This window comes from Leucoraja erinacea, chromosome 9 (genome assembly GCF_028641065.1).
Source record: "Leucoraja erinacea ecotype New England chromosome 9, Leri_hhj_1, whole genome shotgun sequence".
Lineage (NCBI taxonomy): Eukaryota > Metazoa > Chordata > Chondrichthyes > Rajiformes > Rajidae > Leucoraja > Leucoraja erinaceus.
In genome coordinates this window covers 66,280,537-66,305,000 of record NC_073385.1, presented here as the reverse complement: position 1 = coordinate 66,305,000, position 24,464 = coordinate 66,280,537, and the positions used below count along the sequence as shown (strand labels likewise).

Sequence of the window (24,464 nt, the reverse complement as noted above, 5' to 3'; positions counted from 1 at the left end):
CTCCCTGGATACAGGCAACTGGGGGCGGGTGGAAAAGAGATGAGTAAATTAGTTTTAGTTGGGGGGGGGGGGGGGGGGGGGGGGTGGGGGGCGGGGGAAGGTCTATCCTAGTTTGCTGAACAATTATTATACTGATCTTAGTTTTAAAGGAAATCTGTGGGAATGATGACAATTCATCCTCCGGAAGTGATAACTGTGAATTTCCTGGGGCAATTAAAACAGTCTCCACCCGTGACCTTTGTTAGGGGTACATAGAAACATAGAAAATAGGTGCAGGAGTAGGCCATTCGGCCTTTCGAACCTGCACCGCCATTCAATATGATCATGGCTGATCATCCAACTCAGTATCCTGTACCTGCATTCTCTCCATACCCCCTGATCCCTTTAGCCACAAGGGCCACATCTAACTCCCTCTTAAATATAGCCAATGAACTGGCCTCAACTACCTTCTGTGGCAGAGAGTTCCAGGGTACATAAATATATACAGAGTACTGGGTACATACATTCACCATGAATTTCCAGATTTTTTATTTAAGGCATTTTTTCAGTGAAATACTTCCAATAGCCTAATGCACGCTGTTGTTAAAATTATAGCACCCAGGTCAGGGGACGGGGACGGGGGGGCCTCCCTGAATACAGGCAACTGGGGGCGGTGGGGGAAAGAGTTTGCTGAACACTGAATTGCTCTTACTGCTTACTCTTAGAAATGTATTTCTTATTCCTGTCAGGTAGACCCTGTCTAGTAATAATGGCTAAAGCTCCAGGTTAGAACAGAACAGCCCCAGCAGCCCACAATGTCTGTGCTGAACATGGTGCCAATACATTTAAGAAAGAACTGCAGATGCTGGAAAAAAAAAAAAATCGAAGGTAGACAAAAATGCTGGAGAAACTCAGTCTGAAGAAGGATCTTGACCCGAAACGTCACCTATTCCTTCGCTCCATAGATGCTGCCTCACCCAATACCATCGCTTATCATCTGCACATGACCCATATCCTTCCATTCAATGCACATTCTTGAAACCAAGGCTCCAATGAACAAGAGAAATATGAAAAATACATTTACAGCAAAATGGATAAATCATGCAGCTGGAAATGATTTAAAAATAAAGTCTTTATTGAATTTCTAGTTGAGAAACAATATTTCACTGTGAGGGGGGCAAACAATAGACAGGTAGCTGAAGTGACATCAAAGTGGAATTAAAAAAATCACTGCAGCTGGAATCAAATTTTCACCATCATGATCTATGTTCATAACAAAATCACAGGAAATTAATCATCTTGTGCGAACATCGCATCAATGGAAATGTTCTTCACATCAGTCAAGAAATTCTCTGCCATTCAACAATCCACACAAAAGCCAACCAGACATGTTGCTGTTGCCCCCATGATATCACTCGACCGCCATTCCATTCCACAATATCAGTACAAATAAAACATGTTCACTATTTGAAATCCTTTCATGTAGGAGGTACAAATATGAGACCAATAACAGAATAAAGTTCACTTTAATTCATTAAGGCTGGAATTTATCACATTGCAAACATAATCAACATGAACCTCCAACAACTTGCAGTCCCTGTACCCCGACAGACTTCACATGGAACCAAAAACCTCAGGCATGCGGTTGGCATTCTCCAGATTTATACTGCCAGTTTTGTATTGATACCCAACTAAAACTTTATGCATTGATAGACAATAGGTGCAGGAGTAGGCCATTCGGCCCTTCGAGCCAGCACCACCATTCACTGCGATCACGGCTGATCATCCACAATCAGTACCCCGTTCCTGCCTTCTCCCCATATCCCTTGACTCCGCTTAAGACTTAAGAGCTCTATCTAACTCTCTCTTGAAAGCATCCAGAGAATTGGCCCCCACTGCCTTCTGAGGCAGAGAATTCCACAGATTCACAACTCTCTGGGTGAAGACGTTTTTCCTCATCTCGGTCCTTATTCATAAACTGTGGCCCCCTGGTATTGGCCATGAGAGTCAGTCGCACAATATTGAAACAAGTGGCCGGTCTGCTCGGTGACACTGTAGGGTCACTCATCAACACAAGCCCCAAACTACAAGTGGTTCAGTAGTGCAGTTACATCATTGGACTAGATATACAGAAGGCAAATTGAAAAACGCAGCAAACTGGGGTTCAAATCCCATCAAGAAAATGTACAATTTGAATTCAGTTTTTAAAAACACGGAAATAAGTCTTAACTAAAGTTGGGCACTGAACTATCGATTTATATGTCTTCACCAAGGGCAGGAGAACACAGAACAATTTACATTTGATTGCTTTCGGAGAGGCACTTTAAATAGATGCATTATCACCTAATACTTACACCCTTAATATGCTAAAGAATGATTTGAAGGTGGGGATAGTGAGGTTAGGATTAGGGTGCAAGATAGTGTCAATGTGCAGCCTGGTCCCACAATCATGTTGTCGACCATTACCTGCCCTCAGAAGAGAGAGCAGGTGGGTCAGTCAGTAGTAACATACATTGCCGCATCTTTCACAACCATGTCGTCTCACCACATCCTGAGAATGACACAGTTTTAAAAATATTAAATATAATTATAGAGAATCTGTTAAATTATATTTGCACTAAAACATGCGCTATATAGCTAGATTCCAAAATTTACTTTGAAATGGTCAATAGGGAAGAAGTTAAAAATGTAAATAAACATCTGAAATAAAATGAGAAAAAGCCACAAACACATTGGTTTTTAATATTGATTACATAAACCACAAAGGCTTTTTGATTCTCTGTGTTTTTTGGGCTCTGCTCCCGTTAATCTGCATCCACTGCACAATCATCTTCTCCAGCCGCTGACTCAATCCGTGGCCGGTTCTTTGCGACGGCATTATGGAGATCTGTAATCAAACAGAATTAAAACTGATGGGATTGTTCAAATAGGTGTTACAAAGTGCTCAAATGAACCATAGGATTGAACTAAACATTGAACTTTTACATGGATTGCATATGGCAACTCATTCCTCAAACAGGTCAAGTTCTCTGAATGAACTATTCCTAAAATTAAAAACATTTTAGGAAGAGAGCTTATCACCCATTATCTTTTCATTTAGTAATGCTTCCCTCCTATTAGGAAAAGGTTTTGTCTTGTTGACACATTGACTAGAGTCCGCAGTTCACCACTCGTGGAAAACATTAGGTGCAACAACTTTGTGACCAAAATATTGCACTGATGGGCAAGAAATAACTTAAAAAAAATCTGTCAACTCAATGTTATGAAAATGCAGATACTGAGCCAGTTAAAGTGTGTGGTGACGTCACATTCCGCCCCCTAAACTCCCCCCCCCCCCCCGCGCATTGCGGGAACAGACCCAACTGGTCTGCACTTGGTCTAGTAACTTTAAAAAAATCTGTCAGCTCAATGGTATAAAAATGCAGATATTGAGCCAGTTAAATCAATAAATCCAGATTGCAGAATATTGCAGAAAGCATTGATCTACAGTGCCCTCCATAATGTTTGGGACAAAGACCCATCATTTATTTATTTGCCTCTGTATCCACAATTTGAGATTTGTAATAGAAAAAAAAAATGACACGTGGTTAAAGTGCACATTGTCAATAAAGGCCATTTTTATACATTTTGGTTTCACCATGTGGAAATTACAGCAGTGTTTATACATAGTCCCCACATTTCAGGGCACCATAATGTTTGGGACACATGGCTTCACAGGTGTTTGTAATTGCTCAGATGTGTTTAATTGCCTCTATAATGCAGGTATAAGCGAGCTCTCAGCACCTAGTCTTTCCTCCAGTCTTTCCATCACCTTTGGAAACATTTATTGCTGTTTATCAACACGAGGACCAAAGTTGTGCCAATGAAAGATAAAGAAGCCATTATGAGACTGAGAAACAAGAAGAAAACTGTTAGAGATATCAGCCAAACCTTGGGCTTACAAAAATCAACTGTTTAGAAGAAAGAGCACTGGTGAGCTTACTAATCGCAAAGGGACTGGCAGACCACAGCTGATGACAGAAGAATTCTCTCTATAATAAAGAAAAAATCCCCAAACACCTGTCCGACAGATCAGAAACACTTCAGGAGTCAGGTGTGGATTTGTCAATGACCACTGTCCGCAGAAGACTTCATGAACAGAAATACAGAGGCTACACTGCAAGATGCAAACCACTGGTTAGCCACAAAAATAGGATGGCCAGTTTACAGTTTGCCAAGAAGTACTTAAAAGAGCAACCACAGCTGTGGAAAAATGTCTTGTGGACAGATGAGACAAAGATTAACTTTTATCAGAGTGATGGCAAGAGCAAAGTATGGAGGAGTGAAGAAACTGCCCAAGATCCAAAGCATACCACCTCATCTGTGAAACACGGTGGTGGGGGTGTTATGGCCTGGGCATGTACGGCTGCTGAAGGTATTGGCTCACTTATCTTCATTGTTGATACCACTGCTGATGGTAGTAGCATAATGAATTCTGAAGTGTATAGACACATCCTATCTGCTCAAGTTCAAACAAATGCCTCAAAACTCATTAGCTGGCGGTTCATTCTACAGCAAGCCAATGATCCCAAACATACTGCTAAAGCAACAAAGGAGTTTTTCAAAGCTAAAAAAGGTCAATTCTTGAGTGGCCAAGTCAATTACACGATCTGAACCCAATTGAGCATGTCTATTATATGCTGAAGAGAAAACTGAAGGGGACTAGCCCTCAAAACAAGCATAAGCTAAAGATGGCTGCAATACAGGCCTGGCAGAGCATCACCAGAGAAGACACCCAGCAACTGGTGATGTCCATGAATCTCAAACTTCAAGCAGTCATTGCATGCAAAGGATATGCAACAAAATACTAAACATGTGTCCATTTGGGACACTTTTATTTACATGACATTGCTGTGTCCCAAACATTATGGGGCCCTGAAATGGGGGGGGGGGGGGGTATATGTATAAACAATGCTGTAATTTCTGCATGGTGAAACCAAAATGTATAAAAAAATGGTCTATATTAAAATCTGATAATATGCACTTTAACCACATGTGATTTTGGAGTACAGAGGCAAATAAATAAATGATGGGCCTTTGTCCCAAACATTATGGAGGGCACTGTAACTGACATCTGTAATAACACACTTAATGGGATAGATGGGAATATAAAAAAAGTAGACAAGGCCAGATTTCTTCCCAGGCTGAAGCTTGAAATTCCTTTATGATGGGAGATGGCCAATTTAAAACCTTGCTACAGATGTTTCTCCTGCTACAGATGCTGTGTACAATATGTACGGGTGTCAGGGACTATGGGGAGAAAGCAGGAGAATGGGGTTAGGAGGGGGAGATAGATCAGCCATGATTGAATGGCATAGGCTTGATGGGCCAAATGGCCCAATCTACTCCCATCAGATATGAACAAAGGCACATAATGCACTTGGTTGAGGAGACTTCAATGACTTGGAGTGGTTTGGCAGCATCTGTACTGACCAATTTGCTGAGTCGTGGAGCTGTCAGAATAGGTCTGTAGTAGGTGGTGACTCAACCCCAACTGAAGGAACAAAGGTAGCTAACCTCATCCACATCACTCTGGTGCATCTGTCCATGCAGCATTGGTGGAAGAGACCAGTGCAATCCCTTAGATAATGCTGACTCGCAGGATGGATTTGCAACCCATCTATGCATTCATTAATTGGAGTCTCTCTGCCCTCTTTGTCCCACCTCTTCAGGCTTCCTTTTCCTTCATACAAGTTCTACTGCACTTGGTCTTGCCATCTCTTGTAATGTCAGCGCCCCAGGTTCATGAGAACAGTGAGCAGCACAGGAAAGGCCCTTTGGTTTACAATGTGTGCCAAACATGATGCTGAGGTCAACTATCTCCTCTGCCTGCATTTGATCCATATGCGTACATTCTGTGCAAAGCCTCTTCAATGTCATTATCATATCTGCCTCCTCCATCGACCCTGGCAGTGTGTTTCAGGTACCCATCCACCCTAAACCCCCCATCTTGCACATACCCATTAAACTTCCCCCCTCCCACCTGAAAGCTATGCTCTTTAGTCTTTGACATTTCCACCCTGGGGAAAAAATGGTTCCGACTGTCTATCATATCTAGGCCTCTCATCACTTTTCTCAGGTCTCCTCTCAACCAGCTTTCTTTGCAGTCACCCACCCCCCCACACACAACCTGAAGAAGGGTCCCAACCCAGAACGTCATCTGTCCATGTTCTCCAGAAAGGCTGCCCGACCTGCTGAGTTACTCCAGCACTTTGTGTCTTGTTTGTAAACCAGCATCTGCAGTTCCTTGTTTCTACTTCTTCTATCTTAGGTTCAACGCCTTGACCAATGAAGGCAAGCAAATGCCAAAGAATGGCCTCAAATGGCTTCCCTACCACTGACATGAGGCTCGCCAGCCTATAATTCCCCGGATTCTCTCTTTTCCCTTCATAAACAAAGGAACAGCACTGGCTACTATCCAAGGTAGACAAAAATGCTGGAGAAACTCAGAGGATGCAGCAGCATCTCTGGAGCGAAGGAAATAGGCAACGTTTCGAGCCAAAACCCTTCTTCAGACTGATGTAGGGTGGGGGTTGGGAGAGCCGAGAAGAGGAGGAGACAGCAAGGGCTACCAGAAATTGGAGAAGTCAATGTTTATGCCACTAGGGTGCAGACTGCCCAAGCAGAATATGAGGTGCTGCACCTCCAATTTCCGGTGGTGCTCACTCTGGCCATGGAGGAGGCCCAGGACAGAAAGGTCGGATTCAGAATGGGAGGGGGAGTTGAAGTGTTGAGCCACCGGGAGATCAGGTTGGTTAATGCGGACCAAGAGGAAGTGATCGGCGAAGTGATTGTCAAGTCTCCACTTGGTCTCACCGATGTCAATCAGCTGACATCTAGCGCAGCGGATGCAATAGATGATTAGATTTTCCAGCATCTGCAATTCCTTCTTAAACACTCTGGCTACTATCCAGTCCACCGGGACCTTGCCAGTGGTCAGACGAGGTAATTACTCACCCACTGCAGAACCCCACAGTGCTAGTGTGAATTTGAAGGGTTAGTTCAGCACAGAGTCGCTGCAACTTGTGCAGGTGAAAGCTTATGCGCCCCCCGTCCACTCATTTTCTTATATCAGTCACCAGTTACATCCCCCACCCACTCCCCATAGCATCGACCCTTGCTGCAAAGCACTTCCTTGTCCCAAACAATTATTCTTTTAATCTAGCTACTAAGCCAAGATTTTCTTGTACCCTGGTCTGGATCAGGGCCTTGGGGCCATGGTCGGATAAGGCAGCAACTCCTGGTAATACTCCTGTCTTCTCCAGGTCTGAATAGGCCAAGTCATCCTCTCGATCAGCTCGTCCATCATCCTGAGGCACACAAGAAAAAATGTAAATCAATCTGAAAAAAAGTTATTCTAATATTTTAAATCTGTATTAATTGTAGTTTAGTTTAGAGATACAGCAAGGAAACAGGCCCTTCAGCCCACCAAGTCCATACCGAACAGCGATAACCCATTCACACTGTTATCCCACTTTCTCATCCACTCCCTGCACACTAGGGACAATTTACAGAGGCCGAATAACCTACAAACCCGCATGTCTTTGGGATGTGGAGGGGAAACCCACACAGTTGCAGGGAGAACGTGCAACCCCCACACAGACAGCTTCTAAGATCAGGATTGAATGCAGGTGTCTGGCTCTGTGAGGTAGCAGCTCTACCAGCTGTGCCACTGATTTAAGGCTGCAATTACACAATGATACAATTCTGATCAGAAATATTTTCCAACAAGTTTAGAGCTTTGGGAAAAATTAATAAGTATATGTAGCATGGAGACCAAAGGAATGTTGTAAAGTTGTAATTAACAAGATGGAAACAAAATCATTTATTTTGAAATCCTTAAATAATTAGTTTTCAATTGTGCTGACAGAGAGGGAAATCAGTTTAAAAAGTTAAGGGCAGTTTTGAAGCATCGGAAACTGAAAATGAAATCGGAACCAGAATCTTTTCTTGGAAACTTCAAATTATACCAAATAATTGTTTCAAAACAAATGCAAAATATTGATAATTACATCACGCAGGTCAAAGAGTCTGTTTACTCCAGTGTGCTCCGTCTTAACCCAACTAATTCCACTGCACTTGTACCCCAAGTCTTTCCATTTTGTCTCCTTTTTAGTATCAATCCCGCTCACTTGAATCTGCTCCCACCTGAGCAGTGATTGCTAGACCATAACTTGGTGAGGGACATTAACCTTCCTTCTTCATGTTGCGACTCTGGGATCTTGCTGTGTACAATGACCACATTTCTCTAACTTCAAGTAACCGCGGTATTCCCTCTCTCTCCATCCCTTCCCATCCAAGTCGCACCAGCTTCTCGTTTTCACCCAACAAACAGCTAACAATGGCGTGTTTCCTTTACCATCGTTACTTTTTTGCATATCTTTAATTCATTGTTCTTTATCTGTCTACATCATCATACAAGATACATTTATTTTTCACATGTACCAATTGGTACAGTGAAATGTGTGGTCGCCATACAGCCATACAAATAATAACGAGCACAGAATACAAACGTCTTTAACCGATTCCGGTAGGCGGTGCGGCTCTGGCCAGCAGCGGCCTCTGCAGCCTGTCCGCGTTTTTATTATTTTTTATTTTTTTATTATTTTTATTATTTTTTTATTATTTTTTGTCTGTGTTTATATGTAGTTTTTGTTATTTTATGTTGGGGTGTGTGTGTGGGGGGGGCAGGGGTGGGGGTGGGAGGGGGGGGGAAACTTTTGAATCTCTCCCTGCACTGGAGACCCGACCTTTTCTCGTCGGGTCTCAGGTGTCGTTGAGGCCGCAACGAGGAGCGGCCTCCAACAGGAAGAAGCCGGGGACTCTGGTGCTACTCACCGTCGCCGTCGCGGAACTGGCCGAGACCGGAGCGGGTGGAGCGGTGGAGGAGCGCTGCCGCTGCCGCGCTGCTGCTGCTGATGCGGAGGCTCCAACGACAGGTCTGTGGACGGCGGCACCAGGAGCCCGCGGCTCCCTGGAGGGAGACCGCTTTTCGGGGCTCCTGCAATGGCGAATTCTCCCGCCCGTGTTGCAGGGTCGAAGAGCTCCTGGAGCGGGGCCTAACACCATTGCCCCGGGCGGCTGGAACGGCCGCGAGACTTTGCGAGCGCACACCGGGGGCTCCAACACCAAGACCCGGTGTGCGACCTCGCACCACCCGGCGTGGCTTTAATGGCCGCGGGACAATCGCCGTCGCCAGCCGGGGGCTTTGACTTTGACTCTGACATCGGGGGGGAGGGGGGGGGGGGAAGAGTGCAGTGGAGAGATAAGTTTTTTTGGCCTTCCATCACAGTTATGTGATGGATGTTTATGTTAAATGTAATTATGTTGTGTCTGGGGTCTATTTGTGTGTAATGTATGGCTGCAGAAACGGCATTTCGTTTGGACCTCCAGGGGTCCAAATGACAATTAAATTGACTCTTGACTCTCTCTTGACACAGACATCCCCACACAGCAGGGTCAAAATTTCCCCCCACTGTCGCCGCTACGGGCAGCCCGATGTTCTCCATCTCAATCTCATCATGATCTCCATCTCATCATCTCTATCTCCCGTTTCCCTAACTAGTCTGACGACAGGTCTCGACCCGAAACGTCATACATTCTTTCTCTCCAGAGATGCTGCCTATCCCGCTGAGCCACTCCAGCATTTGTGTGTCTATCTTCGGTTTAAACCAGCATCTGCAGTTCTTTCCTACACTTCTTTACAGCCTCAGGCAACAATCTCATGCTACTGCTCAGCAGCACCGCCTGCTGGATACAGCTATGTTAAAGCATGCTGCAGAACACATAGAAACATAGAAAATAGGTGCAGGAGTAGGCCATTCGGCCCTTCGAGCCTGCACCGCCATTCAATATGATCATGGTTGATAATCCAACTCAGTATCCCATAGCTGCCTTCTTTCTTTCCCATCTGCACCACTGTGTTGACACACCTCTCTCCTTCCCAACACAGCTCATGCCGTGCAATGTAAAGACTTACAAAAGTGCACGTTCTAACGGCTGATCCTTAATTTAAATTAGTTTAGATATTTTGTTTACCTCACTACAAACAGCTTTAAATGACAACATTTGACTTCAAAGCAGAAGCATGGTGAAGAAAATAATTGCAAACTAATTCAACGTTATATCAGTGAATTAAGAAAGAGAACAATTGCCGTTGTGCTTCATGTTGCTAGAGATTGACAAATAACCAAAGACAACTGACTTCATCCATTTCACCCCTAACTTCCATCCAGCACTCAAACACACCTGGACCATTTCTGACATCTCCCTACTGTTTCTAGACCTCACTATCTCCATCGCAGGTGACAGACTACTGACCGACGTCTACTATAAACCCACTGACTATCAGGACTACACTTCTTCCCACCCTGCTTCATGTAAAGACTCCATCCCCTACTTTCAATTCCTCCGTCAACGCCGCATCTGCACCCAGGATGTGGTGCTCCAAACCAGGTCATTCTTTAGGGGACGGGTGTTCCCCTCTTCGACTTTCGATGAGGCTCTCACCAGGGCCTCTTCTATACCCCACAACTCTGCTCTCACTCCCCATCCTCGTAATAAGAATCCTCAGACATTTTCGCCACCTCCAACGGGATCCCACCACTGGCCACATCTTCCCATCTTCTCCCTGTTCGGCTTTCCGCAGAGACCGCTCTCTCCGTAACTCTCTGGTCAATTTGTCCCTTCCCATCCAAACCCCCCCCTCTCTTGGTACTTTCCCTTGCAACCGCAGGAAATGCTACACCAGTCGCTTTACCTCCCCCCTAGACACCATCCAAGGACCTAAGCAGTCTTTCCGGGTGTGGCAGAGGTTCACCTGCACCTCCTCCAATCTCAACTATTGCATCCGCTGCTCTAGGTGTCAGCTGCTCCACATCGGTGAGACCAAGCGTAGGCTCGGCGATCACTTCGCCCAACACCTCTGCTCGGTTCGCAATAACCAACCTGATCTCCCGGTGGCACAGCACTTCAACTCCCCCTCCCATTCCGAATCCAACCTTTCTGTTCTGGGCCTCCTCCATGGCCAGAGTGAGGCCCACCGTAAATTGGAGGAGCAGCACCTCATATTTTGCTTGGGTAGTTTGCACCCCAGCGGTATGAACATTGACTTCTCCAATTTCAGGTAGTCTCTCCTTTCTCCGTTTCCCCTCCCCTTCCCAGCTCTCCCAAAGCCCTGGGCAGTGTTGTAGAACAGGGGGGGGAGGGAATCTAGGAGTGCAGGTACATAGTTGCTTGATAATGGTGTCAAAAGTAGATAGGGCGGTCAAGAAGTCTTTTGGTCCATTGGTCTTCAGGTTTAGTATGTGTTAAATGTATGTTTTAGTGTTCTTTAGCTGGTTTTATGTGGTGAGTAACTTTCTTTTAATCTCTTACCTCGAAGGAGATGCGAGGGGGAGGGGGAGGGGGAGGGCAGCCATGATTGAATGGCAGCGTAGACTAGATGGGCCAATTGGCCTAATTTTGCACCTAGAACTTAATAACAAAACTGCAGATTACTTTACCAACATGTTCGATCATTGGAATGCAATTCAACGCCAGATTCTCTTGAGATGGATATAAATGAGGAGTTGTAAGAAAAAAATGGCATATTTGAAGTAATGGTATGATAAATAAACAAGATGTCCTTGCCTTGTGGTTTTGGTCAATTCCCAGTATGGATAACAGCTTCACACGAGTACTTGATACGTTCCAGGAAAATCTCAAGGCCACTTTATTAAGATCATGAAGCTCTCCCCAAGCATTTGCAAATTCATAACTGAAGAAGAAGAAGCAATTATAAGAGATACACAAATACCTTGCATGCTTTAATATATTGTACAGCATTGGCATATTTAAACATTTATATCAGTAAGTGACTGTTGTAACTGTATTCAACTCGTTTGTGTGTGGTTTGGATTCAAGGCTCCTGTATTCATGAAATCTTCAATTAAATTTGTAAATACTGACCATCTCACTCATTGTATGGAGATGTTTATGACTTGATGGGGCAAGATTCCCAATGAATGAAAGAGATCTGGAAAAGGCGTAAGGAAGGAACACTGCAAAATAGCTTTAACTATGAGCAGTGTCCTGCAGATGAATGGGAATTACAGACTTTGCTGGTACGTGTAGCAATGTACGATTATTAAACTTCTCCAGGTTTGTGGGTGGTGGGTGTATGGAACAAGCGGCCATAGACATTTTTTCAAAGTAATTAAAAAGAAATAACTGAAATATCACATTTACATAAGTATTCAGACCCTTTGCTATGACACTCAAAATTGAGCTTAGGTTCATCCTGTTTCCATTGATTATCCTTGAGATGTTTCTACAACTTGATTGGAGTCCACAAGTGGGAAATTAATTGATTGGACATGATTTGACCTGTCTATTTAAGGTCCCACAGTTGACAGTGCATGTCAGAACAAAAACCAAGCTATGAAGACAAAGGAATCGTCCATAGACCTCCGAGACAGGATTGTGTTGAGACACAGATCTGGGGAAGGGTATAAAACAATGTCTGCAGCATTGCAGGTCCCGAAGAGCACAGTGGTCTCCGTCATTCTTAAATGGAAGAACTTTGGAACCACCAGGACTCTTCATAGAGCTGGCCGCCCGGCCAAACTGAGCAATCGGGGGAGAAGGGCCTTGGTCAGGGAGATGGCCACTCTGACAGAGCTCCAGAGTTCCTCTGCGGAGATGGGAGAACCTTCCAGAAGGATAACTATATCTGCAGCACTCCACCAATTAGGCCTTTACGGTAGAGAGTGGCCAGACAGAAGCCACTCCTCAGTAAAAGGCACATGACAGCCCGCTTGGAGTTTGCCAAAAGCACCTAAAGGGCATGAGAAACAAGATTCTCTGGTCTGATGAAACCAAGATTGAACTCTTTGGCCTGAATGCCAAGCGTCACGTCTGAAGGAAACCAGGCACCGCTCATCACCTGGCCAATACCATACCTATTGGTGAAGCATGGTGGTGGCAGCATCATAGTGTGAGATGTTTTTCAGCAGCAGGAACTGGGAGACTAGTCAGGATCGAGGGAAAGATGAACGGAGCAAAGTACAGAGAAATCCTTGATGAAAACCTGCTCCAGAGCATTCGGGACTTCAGGCTGGGGCAGAGGTTCACCTTCCAACAGGACAACGACCCTAAGCACACAGCCAAGACAACGCAGGAGTGGCTTTGTGACAAGTCTGTGAATGTCCTTGTGTGGCCCAGCCAGAGCCCGGACTTAAACCGACAAGAAGACTTGAGGCTGTAATCGCTGCCAAAGGTGCCTCAACAAAGTACTGAGTAAAGGGTCTGAATACTAATGTAAACGTGACATTTCAGTTATTTCACCTGTTTTTGCTTTTTTATTATTGGGTATTGTGTGTAGATTGATGAAAAAAAATAATTTAATCCATTTAAAATAAGGCTGTAACGTAACAAAATGTGGAAAAAGTGAAGGGATCTGAATACTTTCTGAATGCACTGTATCACATCTCCCTGCAACCTCCAGTGTTTCAGAGAAAACAATCCAAATCATTCCAACCCCTCCTTGCAGCTAATACTCTGGAATCCAGGCATCATTCGGTAAACCTCCACCGCACTTTTTACACATCCTCCCTATAATGGGGCACGCAATACCCCCAAATGTGGCCGAAACAAAGTCTTATAAAGCCAATCACGACATAAAGCATATAAGTGATAGAAGCAGAATTAGGCCATTCGGCCCATCAAGTCTACTCCGCCATTCAATCATGGCTCATCTATCTCTCCCTCCTAACCCCCTTCTCCTGCCTTCTCCCCATAACCCCTGACGCCCGTACTAATCAAGAATCTATATATATCTGCCTTATAAATATCCACTGACTTGACCTCCAGAGCCATCTGTGGCAAAGAATTCCAAAGTCACCATCCTCGGACTAAAATTCCTCCTTATTTCCTTCCTAAAGAAATGTCCTTTAATACTGAGGCTATGACCTCTAGTCCTAAACTCTCCCACTATTGGAAACATCATCTCCACATCCACTCTATCCAAGCCTGTCATTATTCTGTAAGATTCAATGAGGTCCCCCCTCATTCTTCTAAACTCCAGTGAGTACAGACCCAGTGCCGACAAACGCTAATCATAAATTAGTCCACTCATTCCTGGGATCATTCTTGTAAACCTCCTCTGGACCCTCTCCAGGGCCAGCACAGCCTTCCCCAGATATGGTGCCCAAAATTGCTCCCAAAATTCCAAATGCGGCCTGACCAGGGCCTTATAGAGCCTCAGTGCATCAATGAATGATAAAAATAGCTTCAGTATCGCATGAAGACAGGCACAAAACGCTGGATTAACTAAGCAGGACAGGCAGCATCCCTGCATCGAAGGAACATTTCAGACTGAAGAAGGGTCTCGGCCCAAAACGCCCCCCCCCCCCCCCCCCCCCCCCCCCCCATTCCTTCTCTCCAGAGAGGCTGCCTGTGCCGCTGAGTTACTCTAGCATTTTGTGTCTATCTTCGGTGTAAATCGGCATCTGCAGTTCCTCGTTATAACAGCAGCCTCTGCTGTGCCTGACAATGAGGTCTTTCCCTGGTCTTTACGTTTACTATGTTTTAGGTACAATGAAATGGAAGGAATCTTACTTCTGTTACCTTCCTTGTGCTTTTACCTCGTGTATGCACTCTTGAGATGCGAGATAAGGGCACAATCTCCCCATTCTGGTTCACCTTCTCTTGCACAAGGTATTTCTCCACCCCCCTTTCAGGCTCTGGCTCGTCTCATTGTAGCTGGTGTATTTAAACAGCCGCAGTGTTTCATTTCACAATTACACCTACAATCAGTCTACACCTCATTCCTGTCTTGCATGCATTATAATCAAGGCTGTGGCTTTCCTTTCTACGGTTATTTTCCAAAAGATGCGCAAAATTAAACTAAAAAGCAATTTAGATTCAAACATGTAAAAAAAAAAACAGGAAAAACAACTGATTCATTGAAATCCATCACACGCCACCATTGTGCAACATGTTCCCCAATAGTCCACACAACAAATGGCATGCAGACTGGTGTGAGTTGCAAATAAGTTAAAAACAAGTACGTTTCAAGAACTGCACACAAACTGACTTTTGTCTTGCTGCGCAAAGATGCCAGGACCCCCCATTGGAGCCAGGTGGAAGCTGCCAAAGATGCTGGGACCAAAGGACATGCTGGGACCCATCGGTACATGGTCATCTCCCCTCTCCAGGACAAGATCTCTGTCCAAAGATGCTGGGACCCCCCACGCACACTGGGACTACCTCAAGATGCCGGGACCCCCATTGGAGCTGGGACCTCTGCTGATGACTGAAGTTTATGTTGTCTCAGGCTTCACTTCCCCTTTCCCTTAATCAACTTAATAGAAACTTGCCTTTTCCTCTATTTCCAGACAACCTTTGAAAGAGGAATTGCGAGCTTCCTCAACCTACATTGCTGGTGGTATTGATCTATCACTCACATCTTGCCTCACTCAAGATCAACTTGTACTCGACACGTCACAGCAGAAAATTGCAATCACTTAAAACCCATTGAACTGCTCAAAGATCTTCTAGTCCCGCACAAATGTGGAGACGCGGGAACACAAGGGTGTCAGGGGTTATGGGGAGAAGGCAGGAGAATGGGGTTAAGAGAGAAAGATAGATTAGCCACGATTAAATAGCAGAGTAGACTTGACGGGCCGAATGGCCTAATTCCACTCTGATGATCTTATGCATGGCAGATGCTTGTCTTAAACAAAACAAAAAGTACTGGAGTAATTCAGCCAGTCAGTTGGAGGGAATTGACAGGCGACATTTTAGTTCGAGACCCTTCTTCAGACCGACTGGATTGGGGAGGGGGGAGAAAGCTGGAAAAGTTGTACAACTTTTACAAATATGCTTCATTAGTTTAGTTTAGTTTGTTATTCTCATGTGTTCCGAGGTACATTAAAAAGCTTTTGTTTGTGGTTATCCAGTCAAAGAAAATACATTTAATGCAAGATAAAGTATGATCTCCAATAACGCAGATGAGAGGTCAGGACCGCTTTCTAGCTGGTGAGAATCTGAATGTGTGCATTTTCACACTTCTAATTTGCTTTCAGTTTGTGAAGAGGAAATTTCAACTTTCAAAACCTCATTGTTAGAAAGGGTGTTTGAGTGCTAATTTGATAAAGAGCAAGAAATCACACATGAAAAGAATAATACAGTAAGCCATCTTTTAACCGCTTGAATGTCCCGTTTAGTCCATTAGGATTTTGATTTCAGGTGGGTTGGTTAATACTCAAGAGTGATACAGCGTGGAAAACAGGCCCTTCGGCCCAACTTGCCCACACCGCCCAACAATGTCCCAGTTACATTAGTCCCACCTGCCCGCATTTGGCCCATATCCCTCCAAACCTGTCCTATCCATGTACCTGTCTAACTCTTTCTTAAACATTGGGATAATCCCTGCCTCAACTACCTTCTCTGGCAGCTTATTCCGTTGTCCCATCAATCTTTGTATGTAAAAACCCACCCCTCAGATTCCTATTAAATCTTTAGTCTGGTAATTGTCATCACCTCCTTTGTTAGCCACAGATGTGCAATGACTTGAAGATCACCCATTGTGCCTGAAATGTATTACGAGCTGTCTACCTAACCAAGAGACAACTAATCAGTGTGCTTTTTAGTTCTACGTTGGAGGTATGGCACAAAAACGTTCATTTATCCTTTCACTTATAAAAACAGCACAGTAATGCTTGAGCAGCTTACAACCCAGCGGTATGAATACTGATTTATCTAATTTCAAGTAACCCTCTCTCTCCGTCCCTCCCCAACCCGAGTTGTCCGACCAGTTTCACTGTCCTTCTGATTGCAGTGTTCCTTGTCACCCTCCCCTCAGCTAACAATGAACCATTCGACATTTCCTTGTCATTGTCTGCTTTGATCGGTCGTTTTCACACTTTACCCTTCCAGGTCTCTGTTCTCCCTCTCCCCTGACTCTAAGCCTGAACAAGGGACTTGACCCAAAACGTCCCCCATTCCTTCTCTCCAGAGTTAAGGGCCTGTCGCACTTTCACAACTTAATTCTTTCATCCGACCATTTTTATACTTGTGGACATTTTTTTTTAATCGGGCGGGAAAAAACGTCCCGACTTACCCGATGCCACGAGTACCTACCGCTGGCATAACGAGCCGCTACGATATATCTACGAACTCCTACGGACTCGTTACGAACATTCTGCGAGTTTGAATCAAGGGGAAAACTTGGGAGAATTTGTGAATTACCTCGTGAAAGTGGGACAGGCCCTTTACTCCAGCATTTTGTGTCTATCAGTTATCTCCTATGACAATGATGTGGATATGTTTACTGTTACAGCACAATTTCTTTACTTATATATTAGAAATTACCTTAATAATGACATTGCTTTATTTGGATCACTTTTTTCTCCATGTTTCTCAAGTGAATGCTCCAGCTCTGGGAAGTCTTCAAGGTCATGCTTCACAGGTTCAGAGGGGAAAGACTTCTGGAAAATGTTTTCCACGAGATTCCATGAATCAGTCTAAAGGAATAAAGAAATGGTGTACTCTGTATTCTCTAATGTTTCAGTTAAAAAGCTTTTATTATTACCGAGGAAGCCCATTTAATTCATACAAAGATCCTGAAGTAGCAAGCTTGCAAGATTTGAACCACCTCCAGTTTTTCAGGCTCTTCACTCCACTTCTGGTCTTTGAAGGGATGCTGTGGCCCAGATATTGTAGCCATCAACAAATACACAGGCTCGTCATTGACCTTGAGTAGTCACACACAAAGATTTACTGTATCCAGAGCAGGGACCTTCTATAGTAGACACAAGACACTGCGGATTCCAGTGGGACTGACCCCAATCAATGTCACCATTCCTGTTCAATAGTTAGCAGAGCATCTCCATCATCACTTCCACTTCCCACCGTGGGGAACATCAGCATTAAACACAGCCAACAATGAACAACTTTAACTCAAGAGAGGAAGTATGGTGGAAACCAACGATAGCACAGTCTTGTGATAAGCTGAAGAGAGGGATGTTAATAGACATTGTCCGTCAAAGACAGATTCTAGTTTTAGTTATAATGGAGCAAATAGGATGAATTGAGACAAGACATCCATTAAACTTTGACACATATGTAATGATGTGACTTCACAGTGGCTTTTGTTTCCAATGAGGTTTAGGTTTAGTTTAGAGGTACATCTTGGAAACAGGCCCTTCGGCCCACCATCCGCACCGACCAGCGATCCACGCCTATTAACACTACCCAACACACACACTAGGGACAATTTTACATTTACACCAAGCCAATTAACCTACAAACCTGTACGTCTTTGGAGTGCGAGAGGAAACCGAAGATCCCGGAGAAAACCCACGCATTCACGGGGAGAACGTACAAACTCCGTACGGACAGCACCCAGTCAGGTTCGAACGCGGGTCTCCGGCGTGTAAAGCAATAGCTCTGCCACTGCGCCATATGCGTATATGGGAGGTCAGGACTGTACTCTAGCTGATGAGAGGACCCTTCAGTTGCCTGATTAGTGCTGGGGTGAAACTGTCCTTGAATCTGGATCTTTGAGTTTTCAAACCCGTTTCTCTTGTTGATAGGAGAGAGGAAAAGAGGGTGGGACTGGAATGAGACTGGTCCTCGATTCTGCTGGCGGCCTTGCCGAGGCAGAGTGGCGTAGATGGAGTTCATGGAAGGGAGGCTGGCCAACATCGTGACCATCCGGGCATAAACAAGGTGCAGCTTCTTCCAGTCAAACATTGCAAACAATTGCTTTAGTCTTCCCAATCGTTTCACAGACTCAAACAGAATGCTTCACTATTCTCCAATGTGTGTTTGTGGCTATACGCTATCACCCTCACCCAAATTGGCCATTCTCATTGCTGCCAAAAACATACTATGTGACAAATTGCTCTCCTTCCAATTTTCCTCCTCTGCATTGCAGCTCATTCTAAATCCCAGCTGCTCATTTGGCCTTGTACAAATTGGAGAAGAAAGCAGCAGCCATGGTTGAGATTGTTCTCCAACTAGTATGTCTGGGGGAGGTCAGAGGTGAGCAGTGCCGGTGGTCAGTGGTATGTCTGGGGTAGGACAGGTGAGCAGGGGAGGAGGAGGTCAGTGGGGACCAGAGCTGGTGTGACATACTAATTAATATATCTGGGGGAGGGGGAGGAGGAGAGGAGGTCAGTGCAGAGATATAGGTTGCTGCTCAAAGCAGAAGCTCCAGCTCCAGGTTTGGTGCAGCATTCAGCCTTGGTGTGTGCCAAATACTGTAACCTGCACAACTAGTCTCCATACTTTTTATTCCTATTCTTCCTTTAGTTCCTTGGACTTGGTTGTGAGGAAGGGCTCACTATTCATAACATGAACGTGTATTTTAAGACAGATTCCACCTAATATGATCCAATATTTGCTCCTGTTCATCAATTCCTTTCCTTATGCCAGAATTAGCATGGTTATAGTGGTCCACAACATAGTTGGCAAAGGGTGCAACACTCTTCAATGGCATTTGTGCAGTGATGCAGTACCGTTCAATATCCAAAGAAAGGGATTTACTTGATTAACAACTAGAAATAATTTAATTTGCTCTGCACTACTTTAAGCATTTTTTACTCTTTGCATTATTGCAGAAAATCCATTAGTAATTTAACAGATGGGAATTGTAATTTTTCCTGACATTTCCAGGTAAGCCAGCATTTATAGTGTTGCAAAAAGTAATGGAATAACTCAGAGGGTCAGGCTACATCTGTGGAGAACATGGATAGGTGAAGCATCAGGTTGAGACCCTCCTCTAGAGATGTTGTGCGTGTTATTTTGTATAAATCTGCACCTGCAGTTCGGTTCCACATTTACAAGCTCAGAGCTCAATCCCCAATATAATTTCCATTCAGTATGTCACAGAATTTTGGGGAATTTCATTGTCAGCATTTTTCCATTTTTAATATTCATTGAAATACATTGCTTTGTTAATATCGGAATGTATTTTTTACTTATAGTGAAAGAACAGCAATTCTGATGATTACAGTAATAATAGCAGATGGAATTTTGGTGACAGAACAGGTGATGGAGCTACATTAATGGGCTCTAGTCAATGTATAAGAAGGAACTGCAGATGCTGGTCTAAACTAAAGGTTGACAAAAACCAGGAGTAACTCAGCGGGTAGACAGCATCTCTGGAGAAAAGAATAGGTGATGTTTCGGGTCAAGACTCGTCTTCAGACTGCGAGTCAGGGGAAAGGGAAACAAGAGATATATCTGTGTATATAAACGGCATATATTTTTCATTTCCCTTTCCCAACTTCCAGTCTGAAGAAGGGTCTCGACCCAAAACGTCATCTATTCCTTTTCCCAGAGATGGTCTCGAGTCAATGTTGGACTTACTAGCAGAACACAACATTGATACTGATTGATACAGTAATCAGGATCAATTACTGACATTGCTAGTAATCAGAAATATAGAAAATGCTGGTGCACTCAAAAATCACCCCCTCTGCACACATTCACCCAGATGCTTAGTGTTTTCAGTATTTTTGTGATTATGTTTAATATTTAATCAATATTTAATTCAACTTCTATTTACCTTGACAGTCAGTGTTTATATAATAATTTGTAATACTAACCGTCAAAGCTGAATTCGCAGTGAGAATCTCCTGGATTTGCAAAAGCGATGCAGTAGCAGTGAATATAATGGCACCGGCACCAAAGTCTGAGCGTTCAGTTTCATGGTCAGTCTGCAAAGTGCCGTCCATTGACTGGTCATGATACACCTGTGCTGTCCACTTGTCTGCAGATTGGCCTGGGTCATTCTTCTCCACGTGCCCAGAAATGTCCAATTGTGAAACGGTGTCCTGCTGCTTGCCAGCACTGGCCACAGATACAGAGAGCTTGGATTCATCGTCACATTCATAACTTGTATCGGAATTGTGGAGCTGTGCCAGGACGTGATGATGGTTCTTCAGGCTGCCATTGCGAACTTTGAAACTCTGCGGCGGGGAGCTCCTTTTTATCGAATCATTCTTTTCCGTCGCTGGCAACCCACAAAAGGAACCAACATCTTGCTGTTGGAGATGAGGAGTTTTGTAGTAACTTGCAAAGTCACTCCATATATCATTGCTTCCTTCCTCCTTCAGTGCACTCGATCTTTCTCTTGGCAGAGCATCTTGCTGCTCATCCTCCATTGAATCAGCACTGTTTAAAATGTGCTGCCCGTCTAAAATAACGTCCTCCATGTAGCCCACTGGGCCGGCAACATTGGGCTCATCCACATCCAGTGCTTTACAACTGATAGATGGATTGGTTTCTAATATAGTTGGACTCTTTTTTGAAGATTTCCTCAAGACAATTCCGATTTGGAAATCGATTTATGTAGCTTAATCCACAGACAACCAAGGGAACAGAAATGTCCACATTTCCATTTATCTCATTCTGTTTCACGTACATTTTGCCACACCTCAGGGAAAATTTGCATCCGGATTTTCTTCAACATGTTGCAAAAGTGCCGTTTCCTGACTATAAAAGCAGCTATAACGATGGCACATTGTGCAGGGATTGGAGTTATAATGTGTAGATCAATCAGAAGTGGTTCATAAAGGTTCAAGCTGTTCCGAAATAAAAATGGAAAATAACTTTCAGTAATTTAATTCAAAGTTTTAATTCAACTGCCAGTCTTAGTTTAAATCTTAAAAACAGTTTAGAGTTCATAACAGCCTCGAGCCCCGAGTACCTACGAGCAGCTATTACCGTAATTCTCCGAGCTCGAATCAGGAGAAACTCGGGAGAACTCTTGAATTAGCTCGTACAGTGGGACAGGCCCAAGCCTATGTCCTGTTTCTTGATCCTTCTACCCTGGGTAAAAGACTATGCAATCATCACATCTATCCCACGACTTTATACACATGAACTACATTAACTCTTTCATAAGAGTCACACAGTACAGCATTGATTGGCATACCGATTACCACCCACAATAGCTACGCCCTCTGCACGCATATGAATGCACCTAGAAGAGGCATTGCAGCAACTTACACATTGATTGCCCTAGCAGCCATCAAATGGACATGAATACGCTATGTTATAAATTAGGCTGACTCAGAAGCATGTTGCTTTCTTGTTATCAGTGCTGAGACAATATCTTGGAACTCCTCATCCAACATAAGGTCTATTGCAGTTCAAAGGTTCAAAAGTCAGTTTATTGTCACGAGTACGAATTAAGAGGTCAGAAACTTCAGGAGTCAGGTGTACATTTGTCAATGACCACTGTGCGCCGAAGACTTCATGAACAGAAATGCAGAGGCTACACCGCAAGGTGCAAACCACTGATTAGCCACAAAAATAGGATGGCCAGGTTAGTTTTCCAAGAAGTACTTACAAGAGCAACCACAGTTCTGGAAAAAGGTCTTGTGGACATTTTTTTTAAAACAGCCAAACCTGTTCAAGAAGGAACTGCAGATGCTGGAAAATCCTCGGTCATTTTCGCCAGCTCCAACGTGACCCTACCATTCGCCACATTTTCCCATCTCCCCCCATGTCTGCCTTCCACAAAGACCGCTCCCTCCGCAACTCCCTTGTCAATTCTTCCCTTCCCTCCACGGGCACTTTCCGTTGCAACCGCAAGAAATGCAACACCTGTCCCTTTACCTACCTCCTCGACTCCATTCAAGGACCAAGCAGTCATTCCAGGTGCGACAGAGGTTCACCTGTATCTCCTCCAACCTCATCTACTGCATCCGCTGCTCTAGATGTCAGCTGATCTACGTCGGTGAGACTTGGGCGATCGTTTCGCCGAACACCTCCGCTCGGTCCACAAGAACCTACCTGACCTCCCAGTGGCGCAGCACTTCAACACCCGCTCCCATTCCCCGTCCGACCTCTCTGTCCTGGGTCTCCTCCATGGCCAGAATGAGCAACACCGGAAATTGGAGGAACAGCACCTCATATTCCGCTTGGAGAGCCTCCATCCTGCAGGCATGAACATTGAATTCTCCCAATTTTGTTAGCCCTTGCTGTCTCCTCCCCTTCCTCAGCCCTCGGGCTCCTCCTCCTCCTTTTTCCTTCCTTCTCCCCTCCACCCCCCCATCAGTCTGAAGAAGGGTTTCGGCCCGAAACGTCGCCTATTTCCTTCACTCCACAGATGCTGCTGCACCCGCTGAGTTTCTCCAGCATTTTTGTGAACCTACAAACCTGCACGTCTTTGGAGTGTGGGAGGATACCGAAGATCTCTGAGAAAACCCACGTAGGTCACGGGGAGAACGTACACAGCACCCGTAGTCGGGATCGAACCGTCTCTGGCGTTGCATTTTGCTGTCAGTGTCAGGCAGCAACTCTACCGCTGTGGCACCATGACTGCTCCGTATATATCCCCCTCACCTGTATGTGTATCCTCACCTGAATATATGCTTGCTCATCTATATATATATACCGCCCTCACCCGTGTATCCAACCACTTTACCCGTATCCACATATCGTGTCACCCCCCCCCGGGGTATGAAGGGCCTCCTCCTCTACAGACGCTGCCCGACCCGACCCGACCCGCCCGGACCGTAACGGCCCCCCGCCGAGTGCTTGGCTGAAGATGCCGCACCTGCCGTCCTGCGCCTCTCCATGTACCTGCGGCAAACTGTTCCGCTGGGCAGCGGGCGGGAGGGAGGGAGGACAGCCCAGACCGCTCCCGGTGTCCGGGTGCTGCTCGTCGTCTCCGTTGCCGGTGCCCGCGCTCCGCGCTCCTCGCTCCTCGCTCCACCACCACCGTCAGCTGCCGGCGCCTCCCTGCCGCCCGCCCAACCGTCGTCCCGCCCTCGCGCGGCACTGCGTCCTCACGTCACCGCGTCCTTCTATCATTGCAGCCGCTGCTTTATTACGTCACCGAAATACAGCGGCACCGCGTCGTTGCGTCAAGCTCTCATTGCGTCATTACTGTATTACGTCACCGAAATACAGCGGCCCCGCGTCGTTGCGTCAAGCTCTCATTGCGTCATTACTTTATTACGTCACCGAAATACCGCGGGGTCGCGCGTCGCTACGTCACTCTATCATTGCGCCATGGCATTATTACGTCACTGACATTCAACGTCACTAACTCTGTCCCTGCAACACTGTGTCCCCCTTGTTAAAGGAAATTAAAAAAACACACCACAAAGGTCGCGAAAGGCACCGGATCAGAGAGGAGAATATTTTCTCCATTTATTGGAATCTGGTGTACCCACCCTGAAATGTGGAACTCAATTTCAACCCCCTGATGCCAGCAAAGGCTGCCTCGCCAACAGTCTCTCTGCCCTATCCTTCTTTATTTTTTAATTGTATGTGTATTAATTGTGTTTAATTGTACAGAGCCCTAGTGAGACCACACCTGGAGTATTGTGTGCCATTTTGGTCCCCTAATTTGAGGAAGGACATTCTTGCTATTGAGGGAGTGCAGCGTAGGTTTACAAGGTTAATTCCCGGGATGGCGGGACTGTTATATGCTGAGAGAA

General features: G+C 45.1%; 1 protein-coding gene across 2 annotated transcripts; it reads right to left on the bottom strand.

Annotated features, from left to right (window-relative positions):
* Window positions 1–1,096: 1,096 nt before the first annotated feature.
* On the bottom strand, window positions 1,097–23,768 carry LOC129700515 (uncharacterized). Of its 2 annotated transcripts, none has more exons than XM_055641083.1 (6): window positions 23,602–23,768; window positions 20,616–21,593; window positions 17,374–17,525; window positions 11,650–11,776; window positions 7,209–7,328; window positions 1,097–2,866 (listed from the first exon to the last, which is right to left on the bottom strand). In XM_055641083.1, exons 2-6 carry the CDS (start codon window positions 21,222–21,224, stop codon window positions 2,729–2,731), a joined length of 1,146 nt encoding a protein of 381 aa, XP_055497058.1. In that variant the 5' UTR covers window positions 21,225–21,593; window positions 23,602–23,768; the 3' UTR covers window positions 1,097–2,728. The 2 variants fall into 2 exon arrangements, with proteins under 2 accessions (XP_055497058.1, XP_055497057.1); XM_055641082.1 differs by having other exon boundaries at window positions 23,576–23,722.
* Between the last annotated feature and the right edge of the window lie 696 nt (window positions 23,769–24,464).